Here is a 25,206-nt window from a genome sequence, read left to right as displayed (position 1 = left end):
TCAGAACATTTGATTCACAGGCAACATGATCTAACTCATAATTTTGCTCTTTCTACAGTGAGTTAGAAAGCTATGATGTAGATGAGGACTGTTGAGGAAACAAGGCCAGAGGGAGGGCTGAAGACGAGTACTCCCACTGTGTAGCTCAGGCAAGGATTGAAGCCCCAGGCCTGGAGTTTATGTGGAGCTCCTGGGCCCATAGGCAGAGGGTGCATGAGTGGAAATCCCAGGTAAGGCTAATCAGGGTCTTTAAGAGCCATCAGTGGCCCCAGGGCTCTGACTTTTGTGAAGATCCTTCCTCCTGTGAAGGTTCCCTGTGCTTTCACTCACAACCTTAATCAGGATCACTGGCTTATTTTCGTAAGGTCTGTGAAAAAAGAAAAAAGTATGAGCTCTCAGTCTCCTGAAGGACTTACTACCACTGCTATTGTTAAATTACCTGTGATGGAGAAAGAGTTACCATCCTTTGTTTTGAGCCCTAGTACTTCAGTATGCGTTTAAGTTTCTACGTTCACAAGATGAGAAAACATTCTGTCCGTGGCTTTAGGGAAGTCACTTACTTGTTGATGAAGACATTAAACTCTTTAAATGTTACTTGAATATACTCACTTTCCTCATCGCCTCAGAGTGATTGTGTTTCACTTGGCCAGAAAACACTCAGGACAACTCCACACCTTGCCAGAGAAGAGAGTTCTTGTGACAGCAGTTTCAACAGACCTGTTCCATAACCAGTATTGCAGCTCCAGTTGGAGCAGGTTGCTCTGGGCCTTGTTCAGTCAGGTCTGGATATTTCCAAGCATGGAGGCTCCATAGCCTCTCTGGGCACCTGTTCCATGTCTGACCACCCTCATGGTGACAGTTGTTTCCTTTTATTGGGTTGGGAGTTGTCTGTGTTCCAGCATAGGTCTGGTGGCACTCGTCCCTCTGCTGCTAAGTACCTCTGAGAAGAGTCAGGCTTCATCCTCTCTGCATCCTCCCAGTAGGCAGCTGTAGTCAGCAATCAGATTCCTGCCACCATTCTGATCTGTCTCCTCTTAATGCTGAACAAAACCAGTTACCTCAGCCTCCCCTTGGACATCCTGTACTCCAACCCCCTTCTCAGCCCATGGGCCTGCTGCTTGGCTCTCTCTCGGATGTCGCTGTCTGACTCGCACTCTCTGGGCAGCCCAGAAGGCATACAGCCCTCCAGGTGCTCCTCACAAGTGCTGCCCAAAGGGATACTGTCACTTCCCTGCACCTGCCTGTGGCCTTCCAGCACCGCCAGGCAGGCTCTCCACTCCTTTTACCCCACTGCCACCACCACCCTCAGGGCCTTTTTGGCAGAGCTGCCCCTCAGCTAGCCCAGCCCCAGGCCTTATGGTTGTGTGGCACTGGTCCACTATGGGTGCTGAATGCTGTAATCATCTGTGGTGGGCAGCTAGAAACCTCTTTAACTTAATTTCTCCAGCATACTGAGGTCACCTTACCAAAGGTGCATTCTGCCCCATTGCCCAGGTTCCCAGTAAAAGCACTAACCAGTGTCAGCCCCAGTGTTGGCTACGTCTTGAGATCCATCTTAGCAATTTATCTGAAAGCAGTTTTTCTCTGCAGCTATGTTTTTCTTGTGGAGCATAACTTTCTAGGATGGGTCAAGGAAGGTGATACAGAGTGAAAGGAACAAGATTCTCATCCTCTAAGCTGTGACCTCTTGGGAGCTTGTGCTGTTTCTAACTATATGCTTGCATAGTCCCTGAGTTGCTACATGTCCCCAATTCTGGTTTGGCTTTCTATTCACTTACCATAATAATTTTTAAAAGGTGACCTTCAGAAGAAAAGAGAAAAGGGTTAGTTCTCCTCTGTTACTTTTTAACTTTAAAATGTATAGAGAAGGCCCAAAATCATGATTTGTTGGGGAATGTTGCTGGGGTTTTTTTTCTTTCACTTTTTTCTTTTTTCTTTTTGGGTTCCTTCCTCCCAGATTTTACAGTTTTAGCTTCTCTGCTGTAGAAGGTTGTCTGGTTAACACCAGACTGGTAAGATTATGGTGCCTTAGAAACCAGGCAGCAAAAGATAGTTAAAGGTATGGTTGACCTTTGATTTAAAACTTGCCAGCTTTTGTTTGGAACAACTTTTTTTTTTTTTTTTTTTTTAATTTGAGTGTTTAGCAACGTTTTGGTCCCTTCTCCCCCCTATCCCTTCGGTTAAGGCTTGAGAAAGCTTTTAAGCAGTCTTCTTCAGATACCAAAGAAGACTTCCACTAAAAACGGGCTTTCTGTTTCTGGCAGTTAAGTACATAAATAAGCATGAGGGAAAACAGCCTCTTCAAGGCCTTCTTTATGCATTGTAAACTAGCGAAGCAAGCCAGCCAAAAAGGGTGAAACCCAGTTTTTTTCCTTTACAGGTTACCTTTGAGGGCTGTGTAGATCAAGACCAGGAATTTTCATTCTTTTATGAGGCAAGTGGGGAGCCAGTGGAATTTGCAAAGCACAGGTGTGTGATGGGTTTGTGTCAACCTATGATACTGCGACTTGCAGTCGTCTTCTGGCAATTGTTGTTGTCCTTAGGTAGACTATTCCAGTAGCTACAGTTTATCTGCTATACCTTGAAACATTTGCATCTTTCCCTCCGATGTGATTATTACATTTTGAGAAAACATTGGCTGCTATCCAGAGTTATGTCTCTTTGAGTTTGGATCGTGGAACAACACGCAGTTGTTAGTTTGAGCGCAAGAAAGGCAGAGCAACGGTAGGAGGTGCTGAGAGAATAAAAACCCCTCTGGTTTTATTCGGCTTCCTAGTGAGACTTCTGAATTCACTCCTTTCCAGTTCTGGAGTCAGCAAAGAGGTATGTAACCAAGCCCAAACCTTTTTTGGCTTTAGCTAGGATGCCATGAAATCTTCAGCTCAATTTTTTGAAACTTTCTTATGGTTCATTCAGAAGTATTTTTGAGATCGCTTTGTACACCCTTGAGGTATTCAAGACTTCAAGACTGGCACTTGTAGCATTCGTTGTACCACAGGACAAGACTAGCTTTTCTTGACAGACGTACTGTGTTACTGTTTACAGCTACCATCTAGAAATTTTAGCTGCAAGAGAGGAATAGGATGGCAGAATTCTTTGAACAGAGAGCATTTGGAAAGTTGGCACAATTTCTGGTGTGAAGGAACCTCCAGACGTTGTCTAAGACGAAAGAATATTGAAATTCAGCCTAATTTTCACAGAAATTGCCCAAGATATCTCTACACATCTTCATGAAAACTACCAGGCCTGGGGACTCAGGGCCAATAATACTGCCAGTCCATGTTGTGCTTCATTATTTTTATTTTGTGGGCTGTCTGGTGGCCCCCTCATGCACAGCCATGATGCACGATGTGGGGAAAATGGCAGTTAAGTCCTGCTTCTGAAATAAAACATGCTTGCTGTGTTTTGTCTCCGGGGGCAGTCTGCCTCTCTAACTACTTGGATGCATACAGTGCGTACAGTGAATGAGCTGCTGGAAATGGTTTCCCATCTAGATTATAGTCCTTTAATGGTCTGCATTAATAGTTTCTAGAGTCTTAATACTTTAAAGAAAATTTAAAAATAAGTGTTTACACTTATGATGAATTGGGTGGAAACTAGCTGCTATGTGAGTTTTGATTTATCTGGTATACCACATTCCAAGACTGGGAGTACAATATTAGCTGTTAATTTAAGCCGTGTGGTGCTGGTTTCTGAATATAGTCATAACATGAGCCACAGCTGAAAAAAAGAGTGGAGGTTTCTTGCCTCTAATATATATCTCTGTATCTATTTGGCCTTAATTAACATGAGGTTTAACTTTTATTTTTATGGAATCGGTTCATGTTGGATTTGTGAGTGGTGGTTTATCTTTAGCCAAGATGAATAGCAGAGAGAAAGACGTTTTTGCTGCTAGGTATTTGAAGCATAAAAGTTTAATTTGTTCTGGAGGTGTGAAAGTAAGTGACTTGTATAATTTCAATTAAAAAAGCAAAGTTTCAGTGTTGATGCTGTTTTCTTATCAGAAATATGAAAATTCACAAAGCTGCTGTATACTACTCTGGTTTCTGGTGTAATTCTTCATATGAGAGCTAAGTAGAGACAATTAGCAGCAACTCTAAGGAGTGTATTTGCATGAGCTGTTATAACATTTTACTTCCACTCTAATAGTAATTCCTCAAATCTGCAAGGATGGATTACTTAGCAGCTTCACCAAGGGGAGTAAGGCAAATCTCATGCAAATAAAAGCACCTTCAGGATAATTGTTCCATTTCTCTTTCTCTCTCTCCTTTTTATAGGTGATTTATTTACCTTACGGGTCATGCGTTGGCAAACTTTTGAGCTATACTCTTGTACCTGTGATAAATTTTTGCCTTTGCTTAAGGCATGCTTAATAAATGGATACTGGCATTACTGTCCAACAAATAATTTTTCATATACATTTAGCCATGGTAAGGCAGTGTTAATGGAATGCTAAGTAGCTATTCAGTAATTCACCTTTTTCAGAAAGTATAAATGCTTCAATAGGGATAAAGGAGATTTTTTTTTTTTTCCCCCATAAGGCTTTGTTCCATAGTACCTACTTTGCTATTTTTAAATACATGCATATATAGAGAAGAGCATTTATTTCAAGGAAGCCCAAATACTCTTTATTACCCTGTGTGATAGGAGCATTTATGTGGGTTGCTTCATACTGGACTGTGGCCTCACAGTAGGGCCTTGCACAGAGGCAGTCAAAGATTTAAGATAAATTTACACCACAGTGCTCTGCTGTAGACACAATTTACACTGATGAAAGAGTGCATACACTTTGCTGGGAGGCATACTTTTTTGTCACTATGGCTGCGTCTATTCAAAGGTGTCTCCTATTCATTTAGAAAAAAGGAAGGAGAGGTGTGCATCAGTCTTCTCTCGATGCTTTCAGTGCAATTAAGTCTTCATCCTTATCATGAACAACCTGGCTGTGGAGCAGTGGAAGGCAGAGTAGTACAGAATCTGAAGGCCCTCTGGCAGAGAGGGGAGTTGAAAGGAGAATGAAATCTAGGGGTTTGACTGTTGGGTGCTTGGGCAACTGCTGAAGTTGAGGACAAAAACTTATTTTCCTTACACACCGTAGAGCTTGCTCAAATGTGTAAATAATTAGCGAATAAGTATAGCAATATTTCCTTTTAAGATGCATCTTTCTGTTAAATTTTATTGTAATTAGTTTTTATCAACAAAATCTTGAATTTGAACTGTTTTTAAACATCAGTTTTCTCTTTTAGCACTGGTTGGACCATTCTAAACTCATTAAGAAGCAAATAAAAAGTAAGTACAATGTATCTGCCTAATACTTCCTTAAGAATTTGAACTTGGAGTATTTGAACATGATTGTGAATATCTAAATATTACCTTTATTAAAATGAATATTTCTCAGAAAATGGATTCAATTTAATGGCTAGCTAATTGACTGTATCTTTTTGTCTAAATGCAAGAGCATTTATGAGTAGCAGGCTAGTCTTCAGTACTTCTCATTAAACACATCCTGTTTGACTGAGATGGAGTAGGTTACTAGGTAAGTTCAGTCTGATCTGTACAATCAGGTTGTCCAGACACAGGTCTTGGATTGTGTCACTGTTTCTGATCCATAACAGATTTTATGGTTGTGGGTGTCGTGTCCCCTCCCCCCCGCCACACACACACAACTTCAGAGATCAACTAGGAAACAATTTTATTGTGTAACACTCCCTCTTACCCTCTTTTTTTGTATGTTATAGCTAAAACTAGTGGAAGTACCTGCTGTTTTATGAAAAAGTTTTGGGTGGAGGGGTTGGGCTAGCCTGCCGAGTTCTTTGTGGGGTTTGGCTAAGATGGGCAATTTGCTCCTGGTTCTCCGATAATCTCGTTGCAGGCTTGGGTACAGTACAGCATCAGCGCTGATGTATTTTGTTAATACTGTTGGCAACTGTCATAGGCAAACTGATAATACTAGTTTCATGCGATTAAAAGAAAACATAGCGCTTTGCGAGGAAGTTGTTAACCTGCTTGCCGGACTTGGGATGGGTACTTGATTTCTTCAGTGCTGCTTTGCCTCTCTTTTTGCAAAGTATCATAATATTCAGAAGATCTTTGTGAATAGTAGTGCTCTTCCAAGGCCTTTAAGACAGTTTACTTTCATCCATCTCTATGCGGGTATTGGCCTGCTAGAATAGGTAGTAGAGATACCTGCTACTGGTAAGTTTTTGGTGGCTGGGTTCCTCTCAGCTTTTCAGCAGATCACAGCCTGCTTTGCCTTAAGTGGTTAAGTGATTTGCAGGTGCACATCAGGTGATGGCTTTGTCCTTTTCTTGATCTGAATGAAAATGTGGAATAGGAAAGATTCTGTAACTCCTTCAGCCAGTTTAGTTGCACTGTTTTCTCTGTGTTTAATCTGTTGAAAGGCCTGTATTGAAAACAAATTGGCTGAGCCCTGACATGAGGAATGCTGAAAAGGGAAGGAACTTGATGAGCATTGTGAAGGTCTGTCTTGCAGCAGAAAACATTTCTTTACCTTGCATTCAGGGGGTGCTTTCAGAACAGTGCCTCTTTCATGATGGATGTTGCTCACTGCTCTGGTTTTCTAGCAGTGGGCAGGTAAGTCATTACCTTGTTGATGGAGGCCTTTACTGGCAGTGCCCAGCTATCAGCGTAGAATACTATAACCTGTCGTCTTGGGGATATCCTTGAAAACAGTACTAAAGCTTGAATTAGCGGAGTTTTAGCTGCAAGTCATCTAATAAAATGGATTGTTAGTAGGCAAATAGGTGTGTTTTTTTGTTTGTTGTTTAGAAAACCTTTAAAAAGGTGAAAAATAATCATTTTTCCAACGTTCAGCATGCCAACAGGCTGTCGGTTTGGAAGGTGAGGCTTAGGCAACTAATGTATTGGTCACAATCTCATAATAACTGGATACCATTTTATTATCTACATTACATAGAAAGGCAGACCTGGTGTTCAGCTTCTAGCCTTAGAAAACAATGACTCTTGCAACACCACTTCATGTAATTTGTTAGCTTACTGTGTTTTGGGTGCCTTTCAGAGTTCTCTCCAGAGCGCTTCACATTATTTCTGTTACCTTTTCTCATCACGTAAATCAAGGTAGCAAAAGCTCATCATCTGGATTTGTTTGTGTTTGTACCTGATGACTGAAAATATCTCCCTCTTCCCCTTCCCCCCAGCAACAGGCAGAGTACCTGGTAGCATGCTGCAGGCACAGCTCTTTGTACAAAAATGTGTTTGCCAAATGAATTATTCCTTGATTAATGTAACAATTAGAGTATCATAAAGTATGGTAGTTATCTGAATGTTTTCCACTGCATGCATTTTTAAGTTTAACCACATGAAATATATGCTTCTTTGTAGAATTTAAAAATATACTTGATTTTGTGTTTCTTGGGTAGTGTGGTGGTGGCTTCTTGTTCTGCTTTAACAAAACCGCAACTAGCGTAAACCTTTTTTCCCCATTTAAAATTTCTGCCTATACAGTTGGACCTCCGTACACATTGCACTTTCGAATAAAGTACTATTCATCAGAACCGAACAACCTTCATGAGGAATTTACAAGGTAGGAAATATGCACGGTTAAATAAGCAACTGAAAGAAGGGTATGTAAGGCATCTAAGGTAGAAGGGAGGTGTAAGCCCATGATGTGAGTTTTGTTGGAAAGACTGATCATTTTGTCTGACTACTTAACTGTTTTCTTACTGTTGGAGGGACATCGCTCTTGTCAGTGCTGCCAAAAACCATCCATGGGCCTCTTAAAGTGTGTTAGTCTATAGAAAACATTGTATTCTAGTACTTTGAAGTTGGCAAAGAAAGGCAGTGTTGGGTGGGGAGAGCTGCTGCTGGGAGACAGCTGCTCTTTACAGCAGCATCACCTGCCATACCTATGTGGGGATTTTCCATCGGGTGCTGCTAAAACTCCAGTTCTCTGCCTTGTCCCACCTTGCTTTGAGCCTTGGAGGTGAACTAATAATGATGCAAAAGCGACAGGATTATGGGAAGAGTAGGTGGTTTAGGTTGCTTGGTAATCATCTACCATGATGTTATTCTGTCTTTTTTGTTCTGTTTCTCACAGTGAGGTGTCTTCTATATCTTTTAATATGCTTGGCATTGATCAGTGTACTCCCAAACAGACTAAGGCATGTGAAGGTTGTTGATTGTCTTAGTTCGTGTGTGTGTGATGTTTATGGGAAACCTGGAGCCTGTGGGCCTCTGTGTTTACTATCTCCTTTCCTACCTGCTGTGTTGATCATGGATTTTTTTGTTTTTTTGTTGTTTGTTTGTTAGTTTGTGTTTATTGCTGAGACAAGAAGATCAAAGAGCTAATTGGCATGACCTGCTTATGAAACTGCCATGGAGACCTTAATATCCATTATCAATTTAGTGCAGCAGTGATAATCCAATAAAAGAGCATATTCCTGTACAATATGTAATTAACCTATGGAACTCCCTGCTACTTATGTAATTGAGTATTAAGATCTTAACGGATTCAAAAAACAAGATGATCATTGGGCTTCTATAATGAGAAAATGCAGTTAAAGTAGTAGAAATAATAAATAATTTTGAAAATTGATATAAGCCTGCCTATATCAGGGTGCATGTATGACAAGTATTAAATTTCCCCTGCAGTCAAATTATTCCATTACTGTCTACCACAAGATTTCTTGCTTAATCCTCTGAAGCATGTGATTATAGTCACTGTGAGATGTGTGTTTCTGAACTATGTGATCACTGATGTGATCTAGTAAGGCATTTCCTACATAAGCATATTAACCCCTGGTACTGAAAAGTGGCATTTCAGAAGTCTATTTTAATTAGAAAAGAGTTTTGATCAGCTACATTTTCAGTGCCCCCCCCCCCCCCTCCAATTACAAGATTGACAGAAAACCACTGTGAAAGTGTGGAAGGAAAATGAAAACAAGTTGGAAATTGATTTTACCATGAACAAATAATTGTGTTTTTATATTGGAGGAAAGTAATTTTGAATGTTGTTGTTTTTTTCCTTTTTTTTTTTTTTTTGTTAAGAATCGTTATGCTGGATGGACCAGATTGTCCATGTAACAATTTAAGTAAAAAGTGAAGATTAATAACTATATTTTCAGAATTATTGAATGGGTATAAGAGGAGGAAGAAAAAAGATCATTAATAGTAATGACAAAATGATGTGGTTGGAGAGGGAAATTTTTAGAGACTTCCTGCACGGAGGTATTTTCTTAAGTAAAGTCCAGTTCCTACTGAGGCTATAAATATCATGTTCTCATAATTAACACAGTAATGGGGAAGTGTTGAGACCCTTCTTCCACTCTCTCCTTTAGCTTAAAAACACGGTTAAAATCCAGTGCATTTTGGAAGACGTCTGGCACTCTTATGGGGCCTAATTACTTTAGTTAGAAAAACAGCGGGAATGTGTGTGCACGTGTATCTTGTGGAGACTTTTTTTTAAAGGTATTTTGCTGATTTGGGATATCAAAACTTGAGATGCAACTCTTTGTCAATCTGCGTAGAGGAAAAGGAGCAAGAGTAAGCCCTGCCAACCAGAGCAGATTTGAACTGATATTTTTCACTATGTTCATGCCGTGTCCTCTGTGATGCAAAACGTTTCCTGTGTCCATCTGTCTAGCATCCTTTGTAAAGATAGGAGAGGTGCATGCTTGCATTTAGCTCTGAGCCTCAGTGCTTCATGCTCTGTTGTTCTCGTTTGCCCATTGTAAGCCTTACCTCTCGATTTGAAGCAGAGCAGGGCAAGGCCTGCTTGTGCCATCCTGTCCTGTACAGCGTTCTTGCATGGCCTGGGGCACTTGTGCGCCTGAAGCCCCAGCTCTGAGGGGCTGCGATACACAAGAATGCGTACAGCTGAAGATTAAGAAGAACTTAAAATACAAGCAGATTTTTATAACCTTCAAACTGTAGACCTTCTAAATAAACGTATGGGTTGCTTTCTGCCTGTGGAATTCCATGGAATCCGTGGAGTTCAGGTTTCTCTTATTCAGAACTTCAGTCTGAGCTTTTCCTTTTGCCCAGCTTGAGCTTTCTCCATGTTCTGTATTTCCATTTGAGAAGGCATGTCTTTGCCTGTGTTTTGTCTCTAGATCCCCTAGTTCAAGACCCAATTCAGGGAAGCACTGCAGTATCATTAACTTTTAGAATGGCAAGGTGTGTGCTTTGAGTGCAGCACATTGTTTCATTGCTACCTAAATAGCAATGCTTTGGGTAGTGTACAGAGCACAGTTGCTAGGTGAAGAATCGTCTCTTCCTGATTTTAGTGACAGTTATGGGAACTTTGAAAGTTGCAGGGCATATCTGAGTGATCCTAAAGGATCCCTTTTTGTTTATGAATAAGTTTATGGAAATGTTGTGACCCCTCATGGATTGCTGTATTTTTCCTTTGAGGCTGGAAAGATGATGTTATAAATACTTTTTACTTTTTACATTTTCATTTGTCAGGTACCTGTTTGTATTACAGCTCCGACAAGACATTCTTTCAGGGAAGTAAGTACCTCTTTGCTCTTGCACCTGTACTTTAAAGTATTTATAATAGATAATCTATTTGATTTAAAATGTTACTTTAGCTGTGCAATCTTTTTGATCCTTTCTGATATTCACATATAGATGATAAACCTAGTTTACAATTCCAGATCATTTTTTCCTTTACAGTGCAGAAGTATATGGCTTTATGTGCATCACGATTATATTATTAAAATATAAAATGGAAAAGGAACTTTAATGGAGTGACCAGGTGATAAGAAAGTGTCCATGCCCGTGGTATTGTGTCAACTGTTCTACCTGATCTATTACTGTTAGTGCCTAATTATATATTTAAAGATATAATTACTAGTGAGCAATATCTGGAGCTAGCTAGTATTAAAGACAGAAAATAGAATAATTTTACACAAACGGTTCATTTAAGCTTGCAGTTATTGAATCAAGAAACAAAGGGGCAAAATAAGGCCATTTAAAGAGAACTGGCAAAAACTGGAACTTCTGTTTTAGAGCAGTGGATGTTTTGGTACTGGATGTTTTGTTCTGTTTGGGAAAGGAGATGGGAAACTTCATATATTGCTTATATATTTTTATGGGAAGTACCTAACATCTCTTTTTGTTGAGAGAATTCCTATGCAAAAGTACAGTCTTCTTGAAAATGACCTATTTAATTAGGTAGCATATAAAAAGGACTTGATTAATAATAGTCTATGGTGCTGTAAATATTGTGTGTAACTGCTTCTATGAGGGCCTTTGGAGGTTTTGACCTGAACCTGAAGATGACTGTTGGTTGAGACAATGCGAGGATAGGTGAGGATAGTTAGACTACTACGTAAATAGGGCAAAGAATATCTTGGGTTTTTTTTTATGACTATTGAAATGTAATATGAGCTTGCCAGATTTTTCAGTGCAATAGATAAAATAGAGGAGGAAAAGATTATAAGCAGCAGCACTTCTAGTACAAGTCAATCCTGCAAAAAATATATTCTGTGTGTTTATAGTCCTACCCTGGCTAATAAATTCACACCTATCCATGTGTGTGTTTGTGTGTGTATATATATGTGTGTGTGTATATATATATATATATATGTATATATATATATATATATAATTACAAACTAAAAAAATACATGCGTTCTAAAATACGTTATTGGAGCAAAATCAATTTCTTATTCCCACTTAATGTGGTCTACATTAGTTTAAGCTTGCCTTAAGGTGGAGCATATCAGGTGTTCTGTGATACTGAGAATGTATCAAATTGGGAAATAAATGTATGCAAGTAAAAATTAATGACAGATGATTCATATCACTAATAGTTTGTGGTATGAGTGACTTTGTGAAAGGTAATGTTTCCATTTCTAGTGCCAGACTACTCTTTAGCTGTAAGGCAGGAAGAACTCACTGAGGAAAAAAAAATGGCATGATTTTTATAGCTTGTTTCTTTCCTTTTAAGACTGAAATGCCCGTATGAAACTGCTGTTGAACTAGCAGCTCTGTGTCTTCAAGGTATGCAATCTTTTTAAAGTGATTTGCCTTAATTTATTTTAAAAACTTGCCTAGTAGTTTCTTTTCACACTTTGTTACTAATGATTTCTCACTGATCGCATGTAAGTGGCGTTCCTTTCCCTGAAGAGAATTAGTTTAGGGAGATCACTTTCCTGCTGCTCTGCATTCATATCTTCTAAACTATGTTAGCTGCTCTTGGCAAAATTGATGAGGGATAGAGGTCTCAAAAGCATAAAAATACAAAGGGTTCACGGAAACCGGAAGCTCAATAAAGGAAAAAGCCCCTAAAGAGTGCTGCGTAGTGGGAGGAGCTGAGGTCACTGAGACACTGAGCTGCAGAAGCTCAGTGTTGGGTGTTCAGGATGATGAGCCAGCTGGCCCATGTGCACATGCACACCTGGTGGCAGCCAGTCCCTGCAGGTGCAGCTTGGAGCAGGGACTGCCCCTTGCCTGGGCGGTACTTGGGAGAGAAATCACCTGCAGGTGCAAGAAGGAAGGAGATGGTTACAGGACCTGGGGGAGGGAACTGCAGCTACTGGAGAGGAGAGAATTATATGGAAAGGGAAGAACTAGGGTTGTTTCTGTGTCAGGAGCAAGGGTTGCAATATTATCTTAAAAAAAAAGGGGGGGGCAGTATTAGGATACTAGATTTCATTAGTTTATTGTAGAAAAAGTAGGTTTTTTTTTTTTTTTTACTGCTGTGGCACATTAATACAAAAACTCACTCTGTTTCCAGAGGTTTGTGTTGTAGATAGAACGGGGAAACTTGTATAATGAAGCTCAGGCCACGCTCATTTTTTCCAGAAGAATGTGCCGTGACCTGGAACATTCCAGGCATATCAGCAGCAAAATAAATTGATGAAAAATACGGGTCCTGTTCCACTGGGTGATTGGCAGTGGCACATGGAGTGCTTAGGCAGAGTCTCTTAATTTAATATAACAATGCAGACACCTCAGTGATTCCAGATGAACTTGACAGTAAAAACTGGGAATTCAGTTCAAAACAGCAACAGGAGGGAATCTTAAGGCAGTCGGTAATTTTTTTTAATTTCTATTTGCATCTCTCTGGTGCAGCTCAATTAGGTGTGCAGAGAGATGCTTGCTGAAGGCAAACTCCATTTGTATTTTTGAGATGGGGAGAATCTGGATCTTCTGTTTACTTTGATTCATTGCTTCCATTTTCACCGATAAAAACACCAGTAACCTCACCGCGGTCTAGGCAAGGAGAGCCAAGCAAAGAATAATAGGTTGATGCCTCAACATTTCGGGTAGTAATTAATGCCTGTAATTACTATGTAAATATAATACGATAGCTATCCATCATCCATCTGCAGAATATAGGTATTTATAAAATGTCTCTAGTTAGCTATCCAAACTAAAACTTTTCAAAGCTGTCTATAGGAACATATTTAAAATGTGGTAGAATTTTTATATTTTTCTCCTTTTTTCAATTTTGCATAGCAATAGCAATAAGTGTCTCCAAAATAATTTCATCTATTGGAACTATAATACATTATCTCTGCTGGCATATACTGTAATAGGAATTTTTTGTGTAACATTTATTACATTTATATTGGTATCAGAAGCTTTTAATTAAGTAGAAGTGTTTAAAGAAATGTAAAATGATTATTCCGTCCTCAATAGTTACATTTACCATTTAAAATCTATTCTTTCATCCTAGTTTGACATTTCTGAAGTGAAGAAGCAGCTAAAAGGCTGTTTAGGAATTGGTACTTAAAACCCTCTGAAAGAGGGGCCTTTTTTCTTTACAGTACAACTTTTAGCTACACTATGTTTTGTTTGTAAAGGAAGTTGTTATGTTGCAGTAGTTCTTTCATTGTTTCTAACAACAGCTTCGTAGGCTGGCTTTTTGTAGGAGTCATTTCTGGAAGAGAATTGTTGTTTTGTTGCCAGTCCTATAAAGGACCTTCTGTAGAAAACAACATCAGTTTGCACTATGGGATACCTAAGCACATGCTTCACTTAGGGATTAGTCTACATAAAGGTTATAATCAAAGAAACTTATCATCACTATTGTAATAAGTTTTTAACTAATTAATTAGTCTCGCATGGTTTTTGCTTTTGTTTTTAACCAGGTATACTTTTGGAACTACTAATTAAAACTGAGAGGAAAATTTCTCTCAGATCTCCTTCAGTTTTCAGTTTTTATAATAAGACCTCTTGATGTGATAGTGCAAACTTTTTTTTCCCTTCTATGTTAAAGAATCAGCAATATATTTACAGATAAACATGTTTTTGCGCTTTATAAAAGCTTTTTAGTAAACTATTCTTTTTTTAAAAGTATGTGCCCCAGTTTATGCTATTCTTTACTTAAGAACACAGATGGCAAATATAAACAGGTAATGGGTAATGCAGCCTTCAAAAAAAAAAAAAAAAAAAAAGGAAGGAAGGAAGAAATCCCAGGGGAAGAGGTGAGTCCCCTGCTGAGCCCTGGCATGGAGAACATCTATCCTGCTGAGCTATTGGAAGAACTTTATTCCACCAAGAAAGACACTAGTGAGACCCTGCAATTCCCTCTTCTTTCTTACCCTTCTACCCTTTAGAGGAAGCTGATGTGACTATCGCTACCTCTTACTCGCAAGACCCATCTCTTAGAGCTTTGCAGACCAAAATGATGACATAGTTTATTGCCTGAAAGTGAATAAACAGTCAGCGCAGCTATTGAGAAACGAGTGATATTTTTCTTGTAACTAATACTTCTTGCCTTATCTCCTCTGTGTACTTTTTGTCCTCCATGCTCATGATTCTTTGAAACAGTAGTTCTCATCTTTCACATTTCTTTTTAGCACAGCCAGCTTTCATTCTCTGTCTTTGCTCTGAGAGAGAAGAGATATCTCCTGTGTTTTTCCTAGATGGTTGTCAACACTTCAAACTTCAGATTCTTTCTTTTTTTGCTTAGGTGGTTCTTGCTAACGTTTGCTATGGCTTCCCTCTCTCGTACTGGAGATTGATCTGCCAGTAATTCTGAGTAACATGTGTTAAGTAGTCTTCCAACTTGCATGAAACACACAGCTGATATTCATCTGTTTAAGAGAAATGCATTGAGATAAGAATACTGTAACTCACAATGGAAGAATACCATTGGGGAAAAAAGTGTGTGAGGCAGTAGTTTCAAATGAAGATCAGTGAACTCATTCTGTTTAATATCCTTAGGGGTGGTAAATGTTTGTATTGAGGTCAAGTGCTCAAAGACACCTAGTAGATTTATTGGTCAACAGATTAAATTTTGAATGAAACTTCCTAGGTGTCAATGTATCCTATTAAGTATTTTTGAGCACGGGAGTGTGAATTACTGATTTCTGTTTCCTTGAAAGGAATCTTCCTTCTAAATTTCTTGCAACTGTCAGGTATAAAGCTGACCTGAAGTAATGAAACAGTTTTATTTCAGTACAGTAATGGTAAAGAGATACTGGCTTACAAAGCATGGAATCAAGGCATATGTCAGGCGTATACGTGGTATTCCTGAGCAGTCTGTTTGCCACTGGTGGTCTGTCTCAGTGCTGAAGCAATGACATTGCAGCCTCTTTGTGTAGCTGAGATGTGCCTGTGAGGTCTCTTGCTTTGCTCCTGGCACAAGACAGTTAAGGACCTACATCAGTGAGATGCTGAACGCTGGCATCTCTCTCTGAGCTCTGAAGAATTTGCACGTGTTCTGCTCCTAGAAAAACTGGTACCAAGCCCTAAGTAAATCAGTAGAAAGTGCCATCTTATTTATGTTTGTGCTTCAGCATTTCTTTTCTTAAAAATTACTTCATCCGAGTGTTACAACACTGTGGTTTAAAAAACAACAACAACAACCCCCCACCCCCCCCACACACACACTGGTTCCTTGACACTAGGTAGTATCTTCTTGTTTTGACGTGCACAGTAATGTAACAAAGTAAGGAGCAGAACAGGAAATGCTTTTGGAATGAAAAGTACAGCCTCATTGTAATGGGAGGAAGCTTCGAAGTAACCTCTTTTGAAGAAGTAATGCATTGGATTTTGTTTTTAATGTGAACTTTATTTCCTTTAAATACTATAAAATGCAGAGAAACAGCTGCGGTTCTTAATTGTTAGAATTCTGTACTGTGACTTAAACTATTCCTGTGAATGATTTTATCTGACTTCTGTTGTAGGATGTTTTGGGGTTTGGCTTTTTTTTTTTAAACTTACAACATTAGCAAAAATGTATTCTTCTAGAACATACTTTAGAAACTTATTATCATTGTCTTGTGGAGGTTATGGAATTAAACGTGTGTGGTAATCCTGTGATTTTTATGATTTTTAACTTTTTGCTACAGCTGAGCTGGGAGAATGTGAACACCCTGAGCACACACCAGAACTGGTGTCTGAATTCAGGTTTGCACCAAACCAGACAGAAGCAATGGAATTTGACATCTTTCAGAAATGGAAAGAGTGCAGGTAGGGTACCCGTATAGGGATGGTGTTTAGCAACAAGATGTCTTCTTTTTTTTCCAGGGTCAGACATGTCCACAAGGGACCCCTTCAACAAACATAAAATAGCTTTTATACTTGTGTGTTGAGAAGTTTTCTAGGCAGTCCTTGAAAATCTCTCTCTGAGAAATGACAAGCTTTAATCTGAGGAAGATTGGGGATGGGGATGGGGGGTTCCTTTTCTGTGGTTAGGTGATTTCATAACAGTTTAAGCATACAGATCATTTCGTGATTGTGGTTTTTTTGTTCAGTGATCGATCTCATCTTACCTGTACACTCATCCTCATTGGCAATCTCATATCTCTTTCAGTTTTGCCCCTTTGATTTATTTTCAAGGGTGAAAAGGTAAATTAAACCTGTAGTGAGACATTGACATTTCTGAATGAAATTAAAGTTAAGAGCTGAAAGAAAAGTGGTGTGGGAAGGAATTTTAAAAACAGCCACAAGTTTTGTACTGTGAACAAAAATAAGCTTCGTGTTACAGGGGGAAGAGCCCAGCGCAAGCTGAACTGTGCTACTTGAACAAAGCTAAATGGCTAGAAATGTATGGTGTAGATATGCATGTAGTTAAGGTAAGATCTGTGTTACACTTTGCTTTATTAATGTGGGATCAGAAAACGGCTTCGACTCAGGGAATTGCACTTAATTTGTTGCCAGTTAACCTAAACTTTTAATTACTGCTTTGGGTACTGAGGGGGGAAAAAAGACAATTAAAGAAACACTTCGGGGAAACACCTGTCCTCTTCTTTCCTTGGCTCAACTTCAGTCCAGCATCTCTCCTCCCCCCTCATAGGCTCAGCCGCCCCTGCTTTCACTGCACTTCACACAGTCCCTCCCAATCCCTTCAGTCCCATCACGTGACATTGGGGTGAGCACGTAGTGGTTTCTTGCTGCCACTCCTTGCTCTTTTTCTCCACTGCTCTTGGCTTCTTACTGCTCCTCTGTTCCAGTGTGGGTTGCCTATGGGCCGCAGTCTCTTTGGGGCTGTCCCTGTTCTTGCATGGAGCTCCTCCTTCCAAAAGTGCCTTTCCAGACTCGTCCCCAACAATGTTCCCTTCCACGTGCCTCCTCCTGCTTCTCCTCACGTTTTTCCTTTTGTCTCCTGCCCCTCACAGCTCCCAGTGTTTCTTAAATGTGTCTTAGCATGGGTGGCTTTTTCCATCTGTTTTGGAGCTGACTGGAAGGGGCTGTGACCAGCCCAGGGCCTCTTCCCATGGCCTCTTCTCATGCAATGACCTCAGCAGCACCCTGCTACCAAACTCCTGCTAATTATGTCTAGCACTGATGTAGATTCTTCTGCTCTGTAATGTTAAAAATATGTGTGTGTGTGTATATATATATATATATACACACATATATAGAGAGAGTTTAAAACAGATGGATTTTGATATGCTATCATAATAAGTTTTATAGTACTATTTGCATATTGATTATTGGTTTTGTGCTTGCTTGTAGGGAAGAGATGGTTGTGAATATGCTCTTGGACTGACACCAACAGGCATATTGATCTTTGAAGGAGCAAACAAAATAGGCTTATTCTTTTGGTAATGGGCTCTTCTTTTTATAATCCTTTTTGTTCAAATGCTGAAATCTGTCCTCTTTAAGTAATAAATTCTTGGCTATATCTTGTAATGTAGATTAAATATACAAGGTTAAAATAGATTTGAAGGTGAATTGGCCTGGTTAGAAGTGCCGGTCTCAAATGTTACGTATTTGTTGAAAAACATACACAGAGCCAGAAAATAGTATTTTTATTACAATCCTTGAAGTATTGCGGCATTGGAAATCCCTCATACATTTAGATTACAAAATGCTGAGTTTCCATTAATTTTCCATTTGCTTCCTGAATGTTTAGGCCTAAAATCACGAAAATGGACTTTAAGAAGAGCAAACTAACGCTTGTCGTGGTAGAAGATGACGAACAGGTAACTCTCTTCCCTTCTTTTGACCTGATCCAACAAAGTGTGGAGTGCTGGGACTGAGGAGGATACAGAGGGGGCTCCGTATGCTTTTGGACCAGGCTGTTTTTTCCTTTCTGTGAGCAGTAACTAATACTATGCATGCCAACTTGCAAAGCTTTTGTTTCTGCATTTAGGGCAGAGAGCAAGAGCACACATTTGTTTTCCGGTTAGACAGTGCCAAAACTTGCAAACACTTGTGGAAGTGTGCAGTGGAACACCATGCTTTCTTCAGACTGCGAGCCCCAGCAAACAGTAAATCTAGTAGATCTGACTTCATAAGGCTGGGATCACGCTTCAGATTCAGGTATTTGGTGAGGTGAAGTTTACAGAACAAGTTATTTGTATTTATATGAGCAAGTAGATACAGCATCCAGCAAAAGGCAGTGGTTAACTTGTTTCGTTTTTGTATTTTAAGTGGACGGACAGAGTATCAAGCAACGCATGGGACAAGATTACGCAGAACTAGCACATTTGAAAGAAGGCCCAGCAAGCGATATCCTTCTCGAAGGCATTCAACTTTTAAAAGTAAGTGCTTGTATAAACAATCACTGTACCGGTCATGTAAGTGTCCTCCTAACTGGCATAAATATCATGTTAGAACCATACAATTTGTACCACAGTACGGGAAAAACACAATATGTCAGACCAGCTAAAAAATTGGAATTGACATGGTTTTCTTCCACCCAAGTCAGTCTGTTGGTGGTATCTACTGTTTTTAAACTCTGACCAAACTTATTCTGTCACCATGTTTGAAGATGCAAGTTCCTCTGGTTGCTTTTGTTGCTCAGCTGAGGAGGGAGGAAAAGGTATATCAAAAATTCAATGAGGAAAACGTCCGTATAACGTGTTCTTGGAAAAAGTGTATTTGTTATTTAGAGTGGAGCAGCATTCGAAAGCCTCACCAGCTTCCCGATCTGGTCAGACAATTTAAGGGTTATTGAGCAGTTTCATTATTCAGTTGTTGCTTCTTTGACTCTGGCATATTGTTCACCTGTCCCAAGTCTAAACTTAACCAGCTCTCTCTGGGTATTGAAATGTACTGAATTTGAATGGAATGACAAGGGATTGATTTCCCTTTGTGATTTTTATCCCTTTTACTTTATAACTTAAGCTGAGATTTTTATTCCTTGTAGAAAAAACTAGGAAGGAGCTTTCTCAGACGCTCCTCTCTGAATCCACGGTTATTTGAGGCAGGAGGGGTGTGGCTCATGTGTGGAGCAGGGTGAGCTGGCCTTCCCTTAGGGCGTCCTTGCATTCCTTTGCATTCCAAGAACATGAACCTCAGTTCCATGAGAAGTTCTTTGTGGTGGTACTGTGGGGGCACTTTGCTTTCCTTCTCACGTAGAATGAGAGAAAGGGAAGCAAGTATGTATGCTTTTTGAATGCTGTAAGTCTCCCCCCTCTGCCCTTCATGTAGTATGTGCCTCTCTCTTGCAGAAATGCCAGTTTATTAAATTTGTGAGGTACTGTCATGTGGTGTATAAGTCAATTATAAGGGAGATGTGGAAGATTTCGTATGAGGAAGAATAGACCTTTTTAATTAAATTTTTAAAATATCAGGATCTGTCAGATCTGCATATATATCTTGTGTCTCTGTGCTTCTGTGCAAAGACATAAAGCTGTGAGGTGGAGGGAAAAGAGAGAGTGTGTGGCCTATGCTCAGCTTGCTTCTGGCATAGCAGCCAGGCAGAACTTGTGTTATACCCAGTTGGTTAATCACTTTTATGACAAGTGATGTTCACTTTGTTGAAATGTTGGCATATTACATTTGATCATCTTATATTGGGAAGTAAAAAAGCCATCTCAAGGCTTCTTTTATGCTCCCTCCGGAGAGTTCAACAGCATGTTCTTGAAGTTCATGCAAAGGCTCCCTTTAAATTACTTTCTTTCACGCATCGCTGGGCCATTAAGACCTTTTCTTAGTTGCAGCCCGTAATTGTTGGGTTCTGTCGCAACTCTTGGTGTCTTTGCTGTGCTTCTACAATGCCATGTTAAATCTGCAGCCGTTTCCTGCATTCAGCCCAGTCTTGGATCCTTAGCTGGATCATTCAGCAGTTTTCCAGTGTTCTTTCTGAAAATATGCTTTTTGTCAGGAAAAAGGAATGACACATCCTAGATGTTCAACTGCCTTCTTCACAATTCTTTCTAGCCACTCCAAAGCACCAGTTAAGATCTTGCTGCTGAAGATTGCTCACTGCCTTCCCCGATTCCCAGCTGGTGGGCTCTTTTGCTGTTGTGGTTCACTGTAATAAGACACAGGCCACTAACGACTTCAAAAACACTCTGATTTCTGAAAGACAGAAAATTGCTTTGAGGGGTAGTTTCTGATTTTTGAGGGACGCAGTGCTATTGGCATGGCAGCTGCAGCAAGTTGAGGAAAGCGGTGCTGTAATGATGCAGGATTCACTCTGCCAAAAGCCCTTCTTTCCTGCTGTTTGGGCGTAATGCTTGTCTACCGTCTGTGATGGTGGCACCAGGTAGGACTTCACTCTTGCTGAAACAGGGAGGTTCATGGCTGCCTCATACTTTATGCACTCCCATGGGAATACTAGAAAGAAAGCACAGGGTTGAACTTGCAGCTCTGACATTTTTTGTTCAAATGTGCCTGGAGGAGGACATACTTAAGCTGTGGTGTAACGTTCCAGTCAGAATCGCTGTAAAATGACTGTTCTGCTTGACATATTAAGTTTTTTTGTTTTTGTTTTTAAGCAAACAATCCTGTGAAAGCAGCACAACTGTGGTAAGTCACTGTCCAAGTTTTCTCTATCTTTCAAGTACTGTTTTCAGGCAAAAACAATTCTGAAGACCCTGTTTCTGCATCAAGATTTGTCAACGCAAATTCTCTGGTGTGGGATGAATTGCTTTGGGATCTGTTGTTATGCAGCACCACACTCTCTTTGGGGAGTGCCTATGAGACTGAGTCCTTCCTTTTTTTTTTTTTTAATTCTTTGTGTTTTGAGATCAGACTAAAATAAATTAAACTTCCTTTCTGCTCTTGCTGCTATTATGCTAATTTATCTAGCTTCATAAGTGTAAAATGAAGAAGAGAGTTTTGCTCCCCTCTTTCGTGCACCCTAACTGCTGTGCTGTACTCTTAAGTAAATGAAATTTGAGCTGAACTTCAGTGTAACTCTTTGAAGAGTAAAACCCTGCGCTATGTGAAACTGTGCTATTGATATTTTTGTAAGAATATCCTGGTAGTGCAGATAAGCTGTTTTGACTATGCAATTAAATGAATTAGGATAATCTGAATAAGTCCTCACTCATACAATTGTCCAATCTTTAGCAAACTTGGTAGGATTCTGCCAGGATCAGATTTTCCTTCGGACAGTTATAAAATCAGGGTGGTTTTTTTCTTCTTAGTAGTAGTCTAAATGGCATTTTTATGTGCATCTTTGGTGTTTGTCAGTGTTGATTGCATAAAAGCTATTTCTTTTCTCCTCTTAGTGCTAAAAATACTCCCGAAGTCCATAGCTACCAGGTAAGCATAACAGTTGGTGGGGAGAATATTTACTTGTAGTTTTCTTATTTTAATGGTAAATATTGCTGCTGTCTATAATTAAGACAATGTTCTGCTCCCCTTTCCTTACTCTGGGGTAAGATTTCTGTGGTGGCTCAGAAGTAAGCAGCAGCAAATTAGGAATTCATGGTAAAATGGAGGAACCATAGTCTGTTGCTTTCCCCATGTTCTGGGATGCTCTGCAAGCTGAGGACACTCCATTTGCCACCCTCTTTTCCGTCCTTTTCTATGAAATCATGGGCTAAACCTTTTGGGTTTGTGGATTTGATGGACCCCAGGACACCGCTCTTGAGAGCAACGTGCTTGCTTTTTTTTTTTTTTTTTTTTTTTTAAAAAAAAAACAACCTCGTTTATACACTCTGGGGAAAACCTGACCCTGTTTTCATCTGTCCTACTACCAGTCAGTGCTACTGAGAAAGCAAGCTGTGCTTTCATCCAGACTGCATGCGCTTCACTAGGGATTTTGTTTCACTGTTTCCTATCAAGACCTTTTGGATATGAGAGGGAAATGCTGTCACCATAGACAGCTGACCTTCTGAAGACTACTATAACCTTAATAATAACCTTTCTCACTCTCCACCTTTGATTAAAGCTGCCGTTCTTGATGCTCCTTCTCTGGCATGCATTACATGCGCCAGGAGATGTGTTCCCCTAAAAAGAAAAGGGATTTTTTTTTGCGTTTACCCATGACTGTGCCCTAATGAGCAAGTTCATCACCAAGCGATCTCTTGCATATGCTGAATTGCATGGGAGATAGTCTGAGAAGTGCTCCTGAGTCCAGGGTTCACAGGCAGCATGTTGCTCTTGGCCCCAGAAAAATAAGAAGTTAAAGTTAATGGGGAATTTTCATATGATTTCATTAACAAGGTTTAATATTTTCACTTGTAGCCACAGTATCATCCTAATATTCATCCTGCTCAGCCACACTGGCATCCACATACACCTGTAAATGTAAGGTAAGCAATCTTCACTTCATGGAAAAAGTGGTTCCTCCTTTCTTTACCTTAATCTGTTGGTGTGAAACTTTGGTGGATGTATCAGATGATTTTATGGACATGAAAAGCAAACAAGTTAGAAATATGTGATGCAGAGGCACCATTAAGTAACTTGAGTTTAGATTTTTCTTTGGAAAGTTCTAGTCTCCCTGATAAATTTTTTTCAGATTGATTTTTAGGTCAAATAATTTGATTTTTAATTAAAATGCAATGTCAGTGTATTTCTGTAGATAGTATGCTGGATGGAGAGCTGTTCAATGTCTGCAGTAAAATGAGTTGTAATTTGATCAATATTTAATCTCCTAAGACAAAGAAGAATATCCTTTTAGGGTAAATTTAAATCATCAGTAAACAGATGCCTGATTTGCAGCACACTCATCTTCGGCCTAAGTGTGGAAAAATGGATGAATAACGTGTACATGGAATATGTACATAGACCGATTTATCAGGAGATTTGCAGATAGTTAGTGCTGACGAAATTATTTATGACATTGAGTTTTTGAGAACTATTTTACAAAAATATTCTGTATGTGCTATTGTGCTATCTTGCTGTGTACTTTTTTTTTTTAAACAAACTTTGAGAGAAATTAAGTGAACATAAATTTTGGAAGAAATTCAGTCCAAGTTAGAGACAACATAGGGAATGCACAGGTGGAGGCACACACCTGTGGGTGGGTATGTGTCTGTGCATGCACGTGTGATTAAAAATCAGCTTTTTTTTTTATCCTAATAAAAAAAAACTTTCAGGTTGCTCAGTATTTTAGGCAAATAATAACTGTCTTGAAAAATACCAATTCTTTTATTCCCATCCTTCTTACCTTTTCATCTCCATATTTTTCAAACAAGACAGGTAGACTTTGTTCATAGTGTAGATGGGCTCTGGAGATGAGGCTGAGCCTAAAAGGGAAGAGGAGATAATTCAATCTGAGTTTGACTCTGAAGGTACAGGAAAAAGGCAGAGACGTGATGGGAAATACTTGTTAGGCAGAGAAGTAGACATATACTGTCATGTTGGAGTTCCTAGCATACAGTAGTAAAGCAGATATTAAAATTATGCTAGAAACAGAAGACCATTTAAATTGGATAGTGAGTTTTGCTAGTACTTCATGTTCAAGATTCCTCCTGTTCTTTAGGATTTACTTCTCCATTTTGTGTATGTGATTTCATGTGTAGAATTGCACATAGCTAAAGAGTGACTGCCTATAAAAGTTAATGATTTTACAAACTATTGGAGGTTTTGTTGAAATTTTTCTAAAGCTTTTTATGCTTATGGCACTAGTCTAACATTTTAAAGTTAATAAACTTGCTTTGGAGCAGAGCGATGTTGAAATAAGCACAGTCGTGTATTGTAACGTGTGCAGAATACCTCTCCCTCCTAAGCCTGCCCTCTGCCACTTGCCTTCCCCCCCGCCTCCATCCCCATATCCTAAGGATATTAAGGTCAGTGGAATATGAAACAATGGCTTTTTCATAGCTAGACCATTAAGTCTAAAAACTTACTTAAAAACTCAGTCCTGCAAGCTCGGTGGAAGAGGTGCTCAGAATTTTTATCGCAGTTGGGTAGAGGTATTTAAACATGTAGTTAAAGTTAAAGCATCAAGTTATTATAATGGGAGTCAAAGTAGAAGAGTTGCACATGGCTAACGTCTTAGGTGGTTTCATTGGAGAATGTTTAATGCAGCTATGAACTTGAGATCAAACCACAAATGCATATAAATCTTTCTGCTGGGCTTGCAAATCTAGAAAGGGCCAAGGATTGAAATAAAAAGTATTAAATGTACAATACCATGTTATGTCTATTTTTTGGTTAAATAATTTGTGAAATAAGATGTGGAATTGTGTCTCAGTCTTAACAGCAAAATCTTTTCAGTGAAATTATTTGCTTGCAGTTAACACAGAAGTATAATCTTGTGAGAAAATTCATTCCAATTAACAATTGTCATTATATAACTTCAGAATTCCTCACTTTATATTTCCCTCCAAAAAAAGTAAAATAGCTGGCTTTATTTCCTCCAGCATATAAAAATATTGCTAAAAGAAAGTGCACCTCCAGTTTGCTAAAAGGAGAATCTTAAGTGGTGTGATTTTCTAGATACTAGTCAACATTTTTTTTTTTCCACCCCTGCAAAATGACTTCAGGATATGCTGTAGGAGTGAATTAAATTAATGTCTCTAAGTACCAGTCAGTAATGAACAAATGAGGAAAAAATATTTTTCCTCTTAGTACTTTTGTAGGTTTCAGCGCAAAGTCATAGCGAAATACCTGTACTAACTGTAGGCTCTAGAA

General features: G+C 39.3%; 1 protein-coding gene across 5 annotated transcripts in view; it reads left to right on the top strand.

The window, feature by feature from the left end:
- EPB41L4B (erythrocyte membrane protein band 4.1 like 4B) overlaps positions 1-25,206 on the top strand; it is a 183,031-nt gene that overhangs the window by 66,544 nt on the left and 91,281 nt on the right. For all 5 annotated transcript variants that reach the window (XM_068936194.1, XM_068936193.1, XM_068936198.1 and 2 more), the window contains 13 exons: positions 5,244-5,286; positions 7,483-7,561; positions 10,444-10,488; positions 11,933-11,985; positions 16,290-16,410; positions 16,928-17,015; positions 17,899-17,987; positions 18,299-18,368; positions 18,539-18,708; positions 18,820-18,929; positions 21,114-21,144; positions 21,852-21,885; positions 22,813-22,880. In XM_068936194.1, the coding sequence (XP_068792295.1) occupies positions 5,244-5,286; positions 7,483-7,561; positions 10,444-10,488; positions 11,933-11,985; positions 16,290-16,410; positions 16,928-17,015; positions 17,899-17,987; positions 18,299-18,368; positions 18,539-18,708; positions 18,820-18,929; positions 21,114-21,144; positions 21,852-21,885; positions 22,813-22,880 (1,001 nt within the window). The remainder of the gene's footprint in view (positions 1-5,243; positions 5,287-7,482; positions 7,562-10,443; positions 10,489-11,932; positions 11,986-16,289; positions 16,411-16,927; positions 17,016-17,898; positions 17,988-18,298; positions 18,369-18,538; positions 18,709-18,819; positions 18,930-21,113; positions 21,145-21,851; positions 21,886-22,812; positions 22,881-25,206) is intronic.

This window comes from Struthio camelus, chromosome 2, assembly GCF_040807025.1.
Source record: "Struthio camelus isolate bStrCam1 chromosome 2, bStrCam1.hap1, whole genome shotgun sequence".
NCBI lineage: Eukaryota > Metazoa > Chordata > Aves > Struthioniformes > Struthionidae > Struthio > Struthio camelus.
The sequence above is the reverse complement of the archived record's forward strand: the minus strand, read 5'-3'. Positions and strand labels throughout refer to the sequence as shown.